At 33.0% G+C, this 14,710-nt stretch overlaps 1 protein-coding gene across 2 annotated transcripts in view; it reads right to left on the bottom strand.

Moving 5' to 3' along the window:
- The window catches only part of LOC113521522 (ataxin-1-like), a 45,182-nt gene that overhangs the window by 6,342 nt on the left and 24,130 nt on the right, over positions 1–14,710 (bottom strand). Inside the window, exons 1-2 of one of the 2 annotated variants that reach the window (XM_026907066.3) lie at positions 874–1,165; positions 374–783 (exon numbers count right to left, since the gene is read on the bottom strand). In XM_026907066.3, coding sequence (XP_026762867.2) covers positions 374–783; positions 874–916 — 453 coding nt within the window. In that variant the 5' untranslated portion in view covers positions 917–1,165. Of the gene's footprint in view, positions 1–373; positions 784–873; positions 1,166–14,710 lie in introns of those variants that run through there. The other variant, XM_026907067.3, reaches the window with a different exon arrangement.

The following is a 14,710-nucleotide window of genomic DNA, read 5'->3' as shown; positions in this document are numbered from 1 at the left end:
AATTTTTTTTTTATTTTTTTAGCTAAAGGCCATTTCATCATCATCATATCAGCCTTTAACTGTCCACTGCTGATCATAATCCTTGGTGGGTTTACCAATAGTTACTACGCTTGGCAAGCGGATTGGCAACCGCAGTTAGGCTTTAGAGATCTTTTGAGAGAGACTCTGCTGCCCATCCTTTGCTTTCCCTCATGCGGCTCTTCCGACACCCATGGGATAGGAAGGGGTGGCCTATTCTATACCGGGAACATACGGCTAAAGACCATTTGTTGGCACAGATTAATATGTGCACAATTTAAATGACCGTAATGTTTTATTACTTACTTATTTTTAAATTAAGTATTTAAATCATTGCTTGATTAACAGTACTAACCTCTCTGGGTGGATGTGCAGGCGCTGGTGCCGACACAGGTGGCGAATGGGGTGCTGGTGCTGGCGGCACGAACCCAGAAGTGGGACGTGGCCGTAGAGGGTAGTTAGAGGGAGGTGGCTGAGGAGGTGCTCGAGCTCGATACAGATACGACGTGTAAGGAGATGGATGAGAGAGGAACGGTGCATACGCAGGGACAGATGGAAAGGGCGCCGGTGCAGGAGTCGGCGGCGCGGGCATGGCGTCGCGAGGCCGCCGGGGCGCGTAGCGGGCGTACGGCCGCGGTGGCGGCGCGAGGAACTCGGGTGCCATACCGGCAGGCGGTGGTGGCGGGTACAAGTGGCTTAGGGGCCCCAGCTGCCCCAGTTGGGGCAGCGCCTCGCCGGGGAGGCTAGCCGAGATCATCGGACGCGCTGTGGACAAAAAAATAACATTGTTAAAATGGATTAAGAAAATGTATAACCAAATTTAATGACAGTATATTATATATGTAGTTGACTTACTATTAGATACTATTTGAAGTTTATGTAGATATAAATATAACATTATATGCGGGTATACCTGTAATAATATTAATATGGATGTTTTTTTTTCAATGGATGAAAATGGTATGGTAACCCCGCCTGCGCTAACGGGATACGCTGGCGGAGCACCAGTGAAGGGTGATAGATGAGAATGAAAACAGGCCAGTTAGCCCATCATGATGAATTCATCAAGAATTAACCATGATAGTTTCCAGGGAGAACCGCGAGGAGGTCGACCTGGTTGGGTATATTGCTAGCAATGGGATTCTCAGTCTCTATTACTAGCAATCCCTTTCCCCCCATTAATATGGATGTTAAAACGAAAATGGAGTAGTGTGTCCTTAAGATATTCATTTCGAGAAAAAGTAGGCTTAATAGTCAAGATTTCAATTCAGGCATTAAACTCAAAAAAAAGATTTTTTTTTATTACATTACACCTACACCGTTGAAAGAGAATACCAGATTGTACGCTGAAGTAAGCCAAGTAGAAAATGCCTATTCGTAGCCAGTAAGTTCGAATTGAAAACTTAATTGCGCCTCTAGCGGATGATCTCGAAAACTCAGATTTCCACACAAATCTAACGCAGTACATGTGAATGCAATCATAACGTAAATCTTATACAACTCACACTAAGCACTCTGTTAGCTTGTACGAATACGAGTAGATTGATGTATGTGGTGGAACGATTTTAAAAATCGAAGGGTTTGGCGTTGTATTAATACTGGCTGCCTTAATACAAGACGCGAGACATATCTACTACTATTTAGGTAAATTATTTATTAATTTATTAAAAAAATATTTAAACGTGGCTTATATCGTTTCTGAACTGTTACAATATAGATACTTAAAGTTAATAAGAGAATACTTTGAATGCAAATGTCTAATAAATCCATATAAAGGCATACTCAGTGAATCTTGTCCATAAATAAACATGAACTGGACCGGTTCGTAATAAGCCCTTGTTTTGCTACATACATGTAGTAACATCTGACATCTGTGTTAGATTACTAACTTGACTTTAGAGTATAACGTCGAGATAAGAATGTGGAGCGAGCCGACGTCAACTTTATAAATAGATTTTATTCACATACATAAAAGTTGGTAGGTAATTCAGTATATTTACCACATGACGTTGTGTTGTCTGTCATGTGATATAAACACCACATTTCATTTTGGTCTGTTAATATGCTACTAGCAGATTGGTACCTACTTGTAACTGCCAAGTCAAAGACATAAATTTTAATTGTTTTGGCAACAATCTATCGGTCAAAGACTGAAGCCAATTAGGTACTACTATAATAAGAATATACTAAATTAGAACTAAGCTTGTTCCATCATTACAGAGGTGTAGGTATATTAGTGAATTAAAGGCATGTGTAATTAAATTGCCTCGATACCATAATTTATAATCATTGACGTGATAATGCCTGATGCATTAAAATACTGTAAATTTATACATAAATATTGCAATACTTAGGTATTTTCTATTATTTACGATCGAGTAGGTATATTGGAAAGTTATAGAAAGATAAAGAAAAAATAATACTAATAGTTATCAATGACAAAAATATTTTTATAACAATTATCAACTGCTGGCAAAACCCCCAAATAGGAGGATTATGTTCGGTAGTAAATAGTTCACGGCTGATATGATGATGATTGATTGACCAGGATAAAAAGTAACCTATATTCTTCATGTCAGATACTCGTATCAAATATTAATATTGGGGGAAAGGGATTGTTAGCAATGGGGTTTGACAGCCCCATTGCTAGCAATATGCCCTATTAGGTCGATCTCCACGTGGTTCCCCCTGGAAACCATCGTGAACAATTCTTGTTGAATTCGTCACGATGGGCCAACTGACCTGCTTCATCCTCACCTATCATCCTTCACTGGTGCCTTGCCAGCGTATCCCGATAGCGCAGGCGGGAATGATGTTTACTTGAATCGTCGCTATAAAGACATCACGAACTAATAAACAAACACATTTATCAACCGACTTCAGAAATAAGGAGGTTCTTAATTCGTTGTATTTGTTTATTATCTCATAACCTTGTCACTTACAAGTGAACCGATTTGGAAAATTCGTTTTTTATCTAATAGGTTATACTTACAAATTAGTCACATGGAATTTTTATTAGAATCAGTTTAGTAGTTTAGTTTTTAAATCATAATAACCAGTTTTGCCTTACTTGAAATCGGTTTTTTGCGAGCACAATCTCCTGGTATGATAGGCAGGTGTAGAAAATAATAGACAATAATATGTCACAATGCGACTCACACGACCACCCGCTCGAACGTCACCCAGAGGAGTGGCTGGAGCGGGGGGTTTGCAGTCTAAATTATTTTGAAAATAGCCATAAGATAATAAAGAATTACTATTGATATAACCATGACCACAGATACGTATTTTAATGACTCTTGATAGACAGATCGACTAAATCCTAGATTAATTTTGTAAATAGGACAGAAGACATTATTATGGTAATTCATATGGTCGAAGCCGCAGGCTATCAAATCAAATTAGAATATTGGTTCCATTTGCAATGGATGTAAGCAAATTCAGTTGTAGTTTTACATTCATACTTTAATATTAAAGATCCTACTTGAAGAACCTATACTTAAGTATTACAAAAATGAAAAATATATGAACGATCTATACGATAATAAAGTTTCTATATAATATGCACGACTTTAGTAGAGGTCCTTAAGATTCCTTTACGCATTATTCAAACGATAATTGGTAGAACCAAGAGTGCGCCAACGCACCTGCGCAAACAATAAGCTTTTGTCGAGTTAGCACTGTGCACTGAGGGGTTGAGGTTGAGTTTACGCGTATTGGATGTCTATACTTTACAAATAACGCACTTAGCTCGTGTTACTTATGTGTACACGAGTCTCTTCTCGTTGGATTCCAATCTATTTGGTTCAAAATAAATCGTGTAAATAATAAATAATAATAAATGTAATGCACATAATAAGAAATGTCAGTGAGACAATAGGTACAGTTAGAAAAAAAAAACTAATGTCTCATCCCGACTTCGCAAGGCATTTTTTTATGACGATGTAAATAGTGCTTTGCGGCGTCTCCTGCACTGGTTTACAACTAACAATCTTATGTTAAACGCTAAAAAAACAAAATGTGTTAATTTCTCTCTATCTAAAAGTTTTAATACTAATTGCAATATTAAATTAAATGACGAATCTCTCGAATTTATAGAATCTACTGTCTTTCTAGGAATCACACTAGATAATAAAACACAATGGGGTGCACAAATTCAAAGCCTTGCAGCGAAACTAAGTTCAGCAGCTTTTGCCGTGCGTAAAGTTAGACAGTACACTGATACTGATACTGCTAGATTAGTCTATTTTAGTTATTTTCATAGTTTACTCTCTTATGGAATATTACTATGGGGAAAAGCGGCAGATATTAAGAATATATTCATATTACAAAAACGTGCCGTTCGAGCGATCTACTGTATGAAGAGTCGTGACTCATTAAGAGAGAAATTCAAAGAGGCAAATATTCTCACCGTTGCTTCTCAATTTATATATTCAAATATTCTATATGTTCATAAAAATCTTGACTTATTTCCAAAAAACAGCAATATTCATAATATTAATACTAGATTTAAAGACAAACTTGCTGTCCCCAAGTATCGTTTAGAAAAAGTTAATAGGTCTTTTATGGGAATAGGTATAAAAATTTACAATAAGATACCAAAGGATATGTTGGAATTACACTTAAATAAATTCAAAACATCTGTTAAATCATATTTACTGAGCAAAGCCTATTACTCACTAAACGATTACTTGAATGACGAGTGTGCATGGCAATAGTTGTTCATGCACTGAATTTTCATTTAATGTTAGACATAGACACCTATATAAATATACATTGTAAATAAACTGGCTTTAAAAAAAAAAGTAATTCAATTGAGTTTCTTGCCAGTTCTTCTCAATTGGATCTATATACCGAACTGGACGGTAGGGTAAATATAAAATTATAATGTAAAAATTTGACGTTCATAAGCGGCTAAAATGTCCTACATGAATAAATGATTTTTGAATTTGAATTTGAATTTGAATTTAATAACCATGCTTTTTATAGGCTTTATTCATGCTTGTATTGTTGAAATTACAGGTTTCCATACCACCGTTCATCCCTTAATTTACTCCTTTAAGGGATGGAATTTCTAAAAATCCTTCTTAAGGTTATATTTACATCATGAAATGCGTCTACTGTCAAAATTTCAAGCTTTTACTCCCATTAGATTAGGCTGTGTTAATGAATCAGTACAAACGATTTTATATATAAATGTTAAAAAAAAAGTTGAAACGTGTCTTAAATACAGTTTTACACACAGATGTAATAAATCATTAGGTAAACCAATAATTTCTCTTCGCCGACATGTCAAAATATAGATCCCATTTATGTAAATGGTAACAATATTAGGTTATAGTTAGGTACCTAATATTGTTACCATTTCAGTACCTACATCATCGATTTTTTTTACCAAACTTTAATGACCTATATATATATATATATATATATATATATATATATATATATATTATATATATATTCTTGATATAGATTTCAAAGATAACTTTTCGTCAAGAAAAAAGCGAAATGGGGATTTGTGCTTTTAGTACATTACAGATAACATAATACCTACTAGTTTATTATAATAATTCAGTTTCGTTTACATCTTACACATTTAAGAGGCTGAAACTGAATAACATAATACTCGTATACCGACATAGTCTCCACATATTTTAATAATTAAATTTATTCAGATTTATTTATAATTTAAAATATACCAAGATAAAAGCATCATCAAAAAACATAATGTCTCCTGCCTGCTTTATAGGGAAAAAGATGAGTTTTTTTGTATAGGTAATTATTAGATATTCGTGTTTACCAGAGGGAGACTTTGTACAAAAGTCGATTGCTTGGGTACCTCTGTCCCATTCGTGTTTCAGCCGTGAAGCAGTTGTGTTTGCATGGCTGTGTTTCGGTTTGAAGGGTGGGATATGGCGTGAATTTACTGGCTACAGAGGAATAACACTGAGTCCTCAGGAATGGCAACGCATGGGGGGTGTCATGGGCGAAACAGTATAGTCTGTTATGTCCATGGTACTGCTCATGTCTATAGGCGACAGTTACCACTTTCCATCAAGTGGGCCGTCAGCTAGTTTGCCATTCTAAGTTGTATAAAAAAAAAACTCAACGTTAATAATATTTTTACTCAGTTATTTGGTAATTGCCAAATAATAAGCTTTCTAGACCTAGCGTGACCTTGATATACCTAACTAACTGGAACCATTTTATATTCGACGTTTACCTGCTTAAAAATATCGCTGAATGTATGAATTTCAAATTTTATACTATTTTTAGACAGATACCGATTCAAAAGTGGCATAAATTTGCAAATACATACAATTCTAGAAATAGAAAAATACTCATATAATAATTTCATGAGATTCGTAAACAGACGCTTCGTGCTGTAGTTTATCAAAATTTATCCAAAGACTTATTACTTTTTATTTTTCAAGTTTTTGCAGCTAAGAAAAAACTCTATTAACAGTGCTTGTGATGATTCATAAAATGGCTAGATGTCTGTTTTATTGGCTTTAAAAATTTAAGCTAACTAATTAACTAAGTAATTCTTTGCCCATTTGTTTTAATTATACGTCTAAAATATTAATAAATATACACCGATATATATAAATAAAATACTGTAAACAGATTATTGGGAACTCTTTCATAATAGTTCGATTAAGGTCTTCAGGGATAAAGAAAAAAATAGACAATGACTGTCGATTCAGCTAGTTATCCATATTTAAGTATATTACGAACAAGAGAAGGAAATTAAGTGGATGTATATAATACAGAGTAATATTAAGATTTAAACATTTTTTCCAAAGAAATATAGGTCAAAAAAGGAACAAAACATTTTAAACCTCTCACTGTAACATGTCGCGTCCAAACTCCAGCTGTCAACTTGGTATAAGACACAGATTTTTTTTATTCTTCTGTGACCCGGTTTCTTTGAAAAGTTTCACGGATCGAACAATGCCATATATCGACGCTGATGGTTTCGATTTCAGCTTGTATATTCAAAATGTAGAAGAAAAAGTTAAGAGGAACATTTACCATTACTTTCTAAGGACTATATTTTGTTACGATGAGCTTTATTTCTTGAAAACAGGCACAGGGCATAATAAATATGAGTAGGTGTAGCTGTATAATGTTCTCCCTATATTAATATCAAATTCATGTTTTGCCTTGATCTTGGTACCTACTCTACATGAGTAAGGTACGAGTTTATAATCTGTATAATATTTTTATTCTATTCATTTTTATTCAGCATAAAACGGCAAGATAAAAATTTTGTTTTCAGGTCTCCTTTGTTATGCATTCTTTTATAATGTTACATTAGAATTATATAAGAATAAATACCTATTTATTACCTTTATTACTTATAGTAGGTAATATTTCAAGACACTTGGTATGAAGATACATAGGTAATACCTATTTTTTATGGTTTTTGGATAAATACATTAATTAAATAACTATATTATTTATAATTATTTGAAGTCGCTTACATAATTTAAATCCGCAGATTTGTGGGACCAATCTCTAGGTACATGTAGCTCTTAAGATTAGTCTACAGTAAGCAAAACCAGAGGGAAAGGATTGTTAGTAACAGGACTAGCGTTCTCAATGTTTGGAATAAGTAGGTATACCCTGTCACTTCGTTATTTACGTGCTTCCTCTAGAAACTATTGTTGTTTTTTTTTCTAGAGAATACGTTATGATGGACCAACTGTCTTATCTTCACTTTTATCTATTTCTCACTGGCCATCTCTCATTGGCATATGCTGGAGAAGTATCCAATTTTTCCAGTATACGCCAATAGCGCAGGCTATTCAGTTTTCATTCATTTAAAATTAAATAGAAACAAAAAACCTTTTAATATAGAACGTTCTAATTTTGAAAGTTTGATTGTTCACACTGTGTTCCTAGTTATGGACAGCGGTACAGCGTAGGCGCAGCAAGGACGCGAGTTCGGCGGCCGCGCAAAAAACGTCGGAATGAATGGCGATCTGAATTTGCGAAGCTGCGCGGAACTTACATCACGCGGCGCTCAGCGATCTAGCGCAACAATCGCAATATGGCGACTGACTCTCGTACCATTGAACCGTAACTATGCCGCTGCTAATTATTTGTTTATTATACACTTGCCGCCTCGTTAAATGTAGCGTGCATTTAACTTTTCAATTTTCTGTATTATATCTGGGTATACTTGTATTTTTGAGAATGCTTACTGGTTTAAACGTAAAATTATCTACCACGTGTATTATTGATAAGTAAAGTCTTTTTTTTTAATTAGCTATTCGAAATTCGAATTATTCTAATTACGTTTTTCTGAGCAATTTTAATTATTTTAGAGGCATTTGTTTGACGCCTGTTTGAAGGGTTGATCTAAGGTTGAGTTGATATTATTTTTATACTATCATGTATCTAGGCTTTTCTTCCATGAATAAGAATAAACAGTATTTTATATTAATATAAATCATTGATAGAGTTGATCAATGTGCCAAACATTCAAATCCATTCAGCTATAAAATGTAATAAAGTAACGAACATCAAAACTTCCGAAGTTTTTCATTTACATATACTAGTAAGTAGGATCATTCATTAATATAATATAATCCACTCTCGATTACAAAGAGCGAGTTGTGTATCTTTTACCATTATGATAATACAGCTGAGATAGGTGGCGTGGCGGGCGGCACGGTCGATAGGGCGCCGCGCCGCCCGTAACCCACTTCCGACGCCCCTGACCTTGCTACCGCCATTCACGGCGCGTCTTACAGCAGCTACGATCTCCCCCTACCTCGCCACCATCAAAACTCCCCCACGAACCAACGGCCCCCTAGTGCCACCCGCAACAGAACTTACAAATGCTAGGATTATTTTGACTTCACTCTTGATTTGTCCGTACCTATCTGTTAACAGTTTGTTTTGTTAATGGTTGTTTTAGTTTACCTCATTTTACCTTGAAACGACCGATAATTATTGGAAGATAATAACTTTGTAGACTAAATAACCATTAAAGGAGAATATCCACTCAAGTTAATGAATCCCCCTGTATACCTACTGATTAATATTTACTGACTAATATTTATTAACCCTACATTTTGAATAATAAGATGATTAGAAACATTTTTAATAAGGATCAAGTATATAAGGCTTGATTTGTATTTTACATTATACTTATAATTCCATCCATAGCCTTTTAACATAAAAATAAATATACTTAGCAAATAAATTAAATACATTAAGATTTTTGAATTTATTTATATAAGTGAATTGCTGAACATTTAAACTTTATATTACATTGTAACATCTATGGTTATAAACTATGTAAACAATTAATAATCCATTTCCGTTGTTAAAATAGCTATTGAAATGAAACTGTATGTTAGGTAGCTACCTTTTTACCTTTTTACTTATGACTGGATATATAATGGAGATGGGTCCTCTCTATAAGGCATATTTTCTCATTCTCATACAGTGTTAGAAAGCAAAGCAGTCCAATAGCCATATCTATCTATCCTATTTAAGAGCTGCGCTCTTGATGGTGGAGCTAATAACCATATAGGTAATATATAATAGTTCGATAAAGATTTGTAAATTTGTTTATAAAAGTGAATTCCTCAACATCTAAACTTTATATTACATTGTAACATTTATGGTTGTTACCTATGTAAACAATTAATATCCGTTTCCGTTGTTAAAATACCTATCAAAACTAATCTGTATGTTAGGTACCTCTTTTTTATTACTAATCTATTTAACTTATGACTAAAAATATTATGGAGGTAGGTACTTTAGGTAAGACATATTTCCTCGTTCTCATACAATGTTAGTTTTTAATCATACAAGATAATAATAACAATTACCTCATTATTAAAATTCAAGTAGGTATTGGTGCACACTATCAATTTAATAAATAAATGTAACATATTTTTTATTTGTTTTCCTTTAATTTGTATTACTAATTTACAGAAATATCATTGAATTATTTATATTAATTAGTAATGTAAACTATGTTAAGTCACATTGTTAAAAATAACAATTATATCAATAAGCACCACAGATAACAATGTAACACAAAATTTATTTGTTTTAAATGAAATAAGATTTTATACATAGTGCTGCTGACTGACATATAAATCAATATCAGCACAGCAAAACTAGTGGAGCTGGAAATGTAAATTTTTCCAAATATATGAATACTATTGTGTCAAAATGAGTTTGTTACCTCTAGGTGTTCTAACGATTAAATTTTTATAAAATTTGATTAACGTATAATATTATGTAAGGACATAGTCAAACTTATTTTTTATTCTATTAGTTACAAGGACGAAATTGCAGGAACAGCTAAATTTAAAATATTTGCTATGATTTGATAATTGTATGAAAACTGAAGAGAACTAGTTCACACGCAGAATGAATGAGTAACTCTTAATCCATCTATATGTAAATATAGAGGAATATTAAATACTCTAGGGGCACTCCATCCCATTAAACTTTCAGGCCTAGAGTTTCCCGCCTTTGAGGTGACAAGTTGTTCTAAAAAAAACTGAGTTTAATTGTCGACATAATTGGTAAGATCCTATAAATAAAAAAAAAGTAAATAAATTGGTTTAGAATGGGCTAAGGCTATACGATGAAAAAAAAATTAAAATGTTTCTTTAAAGACTGTTATAAACTTTGACGTTTTATTTGATCATACCTGTATTAGTTGACTTCAATATATAAAATAGCATCTTAAATCTTTATAATAATGTATACATTTAAAGTCTATATCATGGGGTTATTTGGTTATTATGTAGGATTTCAGTATAGATTTCTTTTACTTCTTACAAGAAGAGAAACCAGACTAATCTTCCATGTATGTAGCAACTAAAGTATACATTTATACAAATACATAACAGTTTGCAGTGAATACTCTATAATTTTTTATTAGATACCACAAATTATATGCACATCACAAGGAAAAACGTATCCTCTTTTGTAGTTATCCGTCTATTTATTGTTATTCTTTGATGCATTTATACTGTGTGTAACTTCTATTATAGTTCTATGATTCATTGTCCATAGAGGGAACACAATTATACGACGGCAGGTCTATTTATGTTGTTGGCCTATGATGTAATCTGTATCTACTTTTTATACTATTTCATTGATTGCTATTTTATCGATACTATAATTTGTTATAACTTTAGGTACTTATAAATTATATAGTAACAATATCATTACAATATGGAATAATTGCAGCCTTGCCCATGTATTATATATCAGCTATAAGTCTAATAAATTTCATTCAAAACTGTTTAGCTTTTAGTATGAATCATTGTGGTCGATATCACATTTATAATAATCATTGTAATTAAAATACTAAATAAACACGATAATTTATAAAGATATTTGTTACTTCCTCAAATTCTTTTCTTTTTTCTCATACCATATTAATTTTAAAAGGAATTATCGAGAACATATATTACCTAATATTTTCGTCATTACTGATCCTATTTGTTTTGTATGTACAAAACACAAGGGAATTCGAATAAAAGTCAAATAGACAGCATTCAATGCTCGGACAACCTTAATTGGTAATGAGCCTCTTTATATAAATGGGGGCAAATATGGAAGAAAAATTTACCTGTACAAAAATACTTTATCTTGCGGTCAATAAGTTTGATGCTCTCGTCGGTGAATTGACCTTTATAAAAAAAAAGGTTCATGCTGCCTACACAGGCGTAGGTATAATCTGTAGAATTCATAATTTATTGAAGGGTATTCTTAATTATAGAAGATGCTAGTTCAACTAAAGTCAATCTACATTATAGCCAAAACCAAAATAGGATAGAGAGAAAAGTCACATTTACCAATGAATAAACGTAACGATTTGACTATGATGTACCGAGATAGGTACTACAATTATTATCGATACAAGGAACCAAAATGGTCACGCCAATCAATGTAGATATTTATAATGCCAAAATGCTATTTTATATTGGTAAAACGTGACTGACGTCACTTCATAATTGCATTGCCAAATCTTACATTTAAATGGTAAGTCATGCAGGTTAACTTAATTGGGACATATTAGTTATGGTGATATAACCCGATCAAGTTATCCTGTCAAGCTCTATTATTTAAATGTAAGCGTGAGTTGTTAAAAAAATCATGGTTCATCATATTAATGAACAATTTTTTAACTGGCGCCAGAGTATATTCTGAAATATCTATAATCTTTATGGTTATATATGGTATATAATGGTTCGTTAATCGTTCCTAATGCAGAAAAAAATGTTTTAGAAATTAATTAATTTTGAAAAAGAATGTCAGTGTAAAAGTCAGAAAAGGCTTCTTTTAAATGAGTACTTTGACGGTGAAAGAATGATGACATAAATGTACTTAGAATATATAATGCTGATGCCGGAGGAGAAATCCGGAATTGATCTCTATGCACGAAATTAAATGAAGCAAAATATATAAATCTAGTACGTTGGCGTTAGTTGGTATCTGACGAGAAAATAGATGGAATATTTAGATTTTTTTCAGCTGTTAAGCGACCACTACTGAACATAAGCCTTCCTCATAAGGGGTTTTGTCTGCAGTTGTCACGCTTTGCAGGCGGGTTGGCAACCGCAGCTGCTTCATGGTAGAAACATGAATGGGACAGAGGTGCCCAAGCAAACGACTTTTATACAAAGTCTCCCTCTGTTAAACATATTACTATCACTATAATGGTAAGGTTAGAATAAGTTAACCTAAAAAAAAGTTAATGGTAGTAATAAAGACTTTAAACTACGAACCTGTCAATAAGTTATTTACTATTAATATACTGCACTAAACTACCTGTTGCATCAATAATCAATAATTATCGATGATTAGAAGCAAATGTATTCATATTTTCAATGCACCATAAATTTCCGATATAGAGAACATACGAGTACACTGCACTTGGTAGCTTGAATGAACGCTCGTCCGCAGTCACGCGACCGATGTTACGTAAACGCGAGATTTCCACAATACTTACCTGTTTGTGGTAAAGGCAACTGACGTGTTAATTAGACTATTTACATTGCTGTAACACTGATTATAATATTAACTTGCATTTTGATCGATGTCGGAACCCGGTTTCTTTTTTTTTTCATTCGTAGCTTTACTTGTATGTCGGCACAGAGGCTCGGTAGTTTATTTAATCATGAATACGTACGAATATATAAATAACTGAATTTATTATAAATATTTTCTTCTTTAAACAATTTTATGTAATTCAAAAATCATTTTAAATAAAGAGATTTTTTTGAAATCCAAATTATAAGAAACAAATCCTTTTTAGTTATAGATGTAGAACAACCAAAAAAAGCAACGCCAATTGACCTTTTATTAAAATGGAATACAAGGTGAGGCTCTCCTCAAGTGCTAAAGTTGTGATATTCTTTATATTACTAAGAATTATAAGCAAGCTAATATAAGCCTTATCCGATGGAAAGTGGTCGGGCTTATAAATTATTGCGTATAAATACCAACTTTGCAACGTAAGGTATCGATCGCAGATACTATGTGCATGCGACTGATCGATATGGACTAAGGGCCTATACTCATATATATCAAATTTGTTATCTGTGTTTGTTTGTTTGTAACACTTTATTATACAGTAAAGTCTTAAATTATGGGACAGTGTTTTTGTAGAGATTATATTGGTATTCTTTTAAATGTCATGTTGAAAGACAATAATGTTGGCGTTGATGCTTCACATCAGAAATAGATAAAACATTGATACTGTCGCAGAAGTCATTCAAAATGCTACTGTGAGTTGAAACGAATGTACAATCCAGTAATACAGTCGAGTATATATAAAAGTTTATAGAGGCGGCTCAGCGAGTTCGTTTAAACGTCGTAATTTGGAGATCAACAACAGTTTTATTGAGTGGATCACGCAATAGGAATCGAGGCAAACAACCCCGCCTACACCGAGGCACCGCATCGCCGCGCGCCGGCCGCACCGCGACCACGACACGACTGCCGCCGCGTCGCATTCACACTCATACGCCGCATGTCAATTTACTTTTCATATATCTAAGTACATTTTAATATATAGGCACTCATTGTTAAAGCGAGGTAACTTTCAAAGTAATTTAATTTTTCATTAGAAAAAAACTTATTTTCAAATCTTTTTTTTTTTAACTCAAAATTTTCACTTTTGTGTATAATTTTTAAGCATTTCCTTCCATACAAACCTTGGCCTGACAATACATAACAAATACAACAAAGTATAGCAGTATACATTCGAACGTAATAGTATGTTAAAATATGGAAATTAAGGTCTTTTTTTATGGTTATATCTGATATCTTTTATTGTACTAATTAATGATAATTATATTAAAGTAACCATTATTTTTCGATGAAAACCAATTACGTACTTTAACGAAATAAAAAGTTTATCTTGACGGATTTATCGTCTTATTATCTCTATTAACTTTAAAAAACGATTCTGTCGAAAACTCCGAAATAAATGCCCTTTGTCTGTCCGATTACATCTATTGCGTTTGAAAGAACTCAACATTATTGCGATTTTATAATTGGTTATTTGTTCAAGTTTAATAATAATCGTTTCTACGCAACTATGTTGAATAAAACCAATGTTAATACATCCTATTTTAATTAACCCTACAGTTATGGTACGAGTATATCAGGTACATAGCTAATTTTGTAGAAACTC

Source organism: Galleria mellonella, unplaced genomic scaffold (assembly GCF_026898425.1).
Source record: "Galleria mellonella isolate WM207_F2 unplaced genomic scaffold, CSIRO_AGI_GalMel_v1 utg55, whole genome shotgun sequence".
Classification (NCBI taxonomy): domain Eukaryota; kingdom Metazoa; phylum Arthropoda; class Insecta; order Lepidoptera; family Pyralidae; genus Galleria; species Galleria mellonella.
This window is presented reverse-complemented; position numbering and strand designations above follow the sequence as displayed.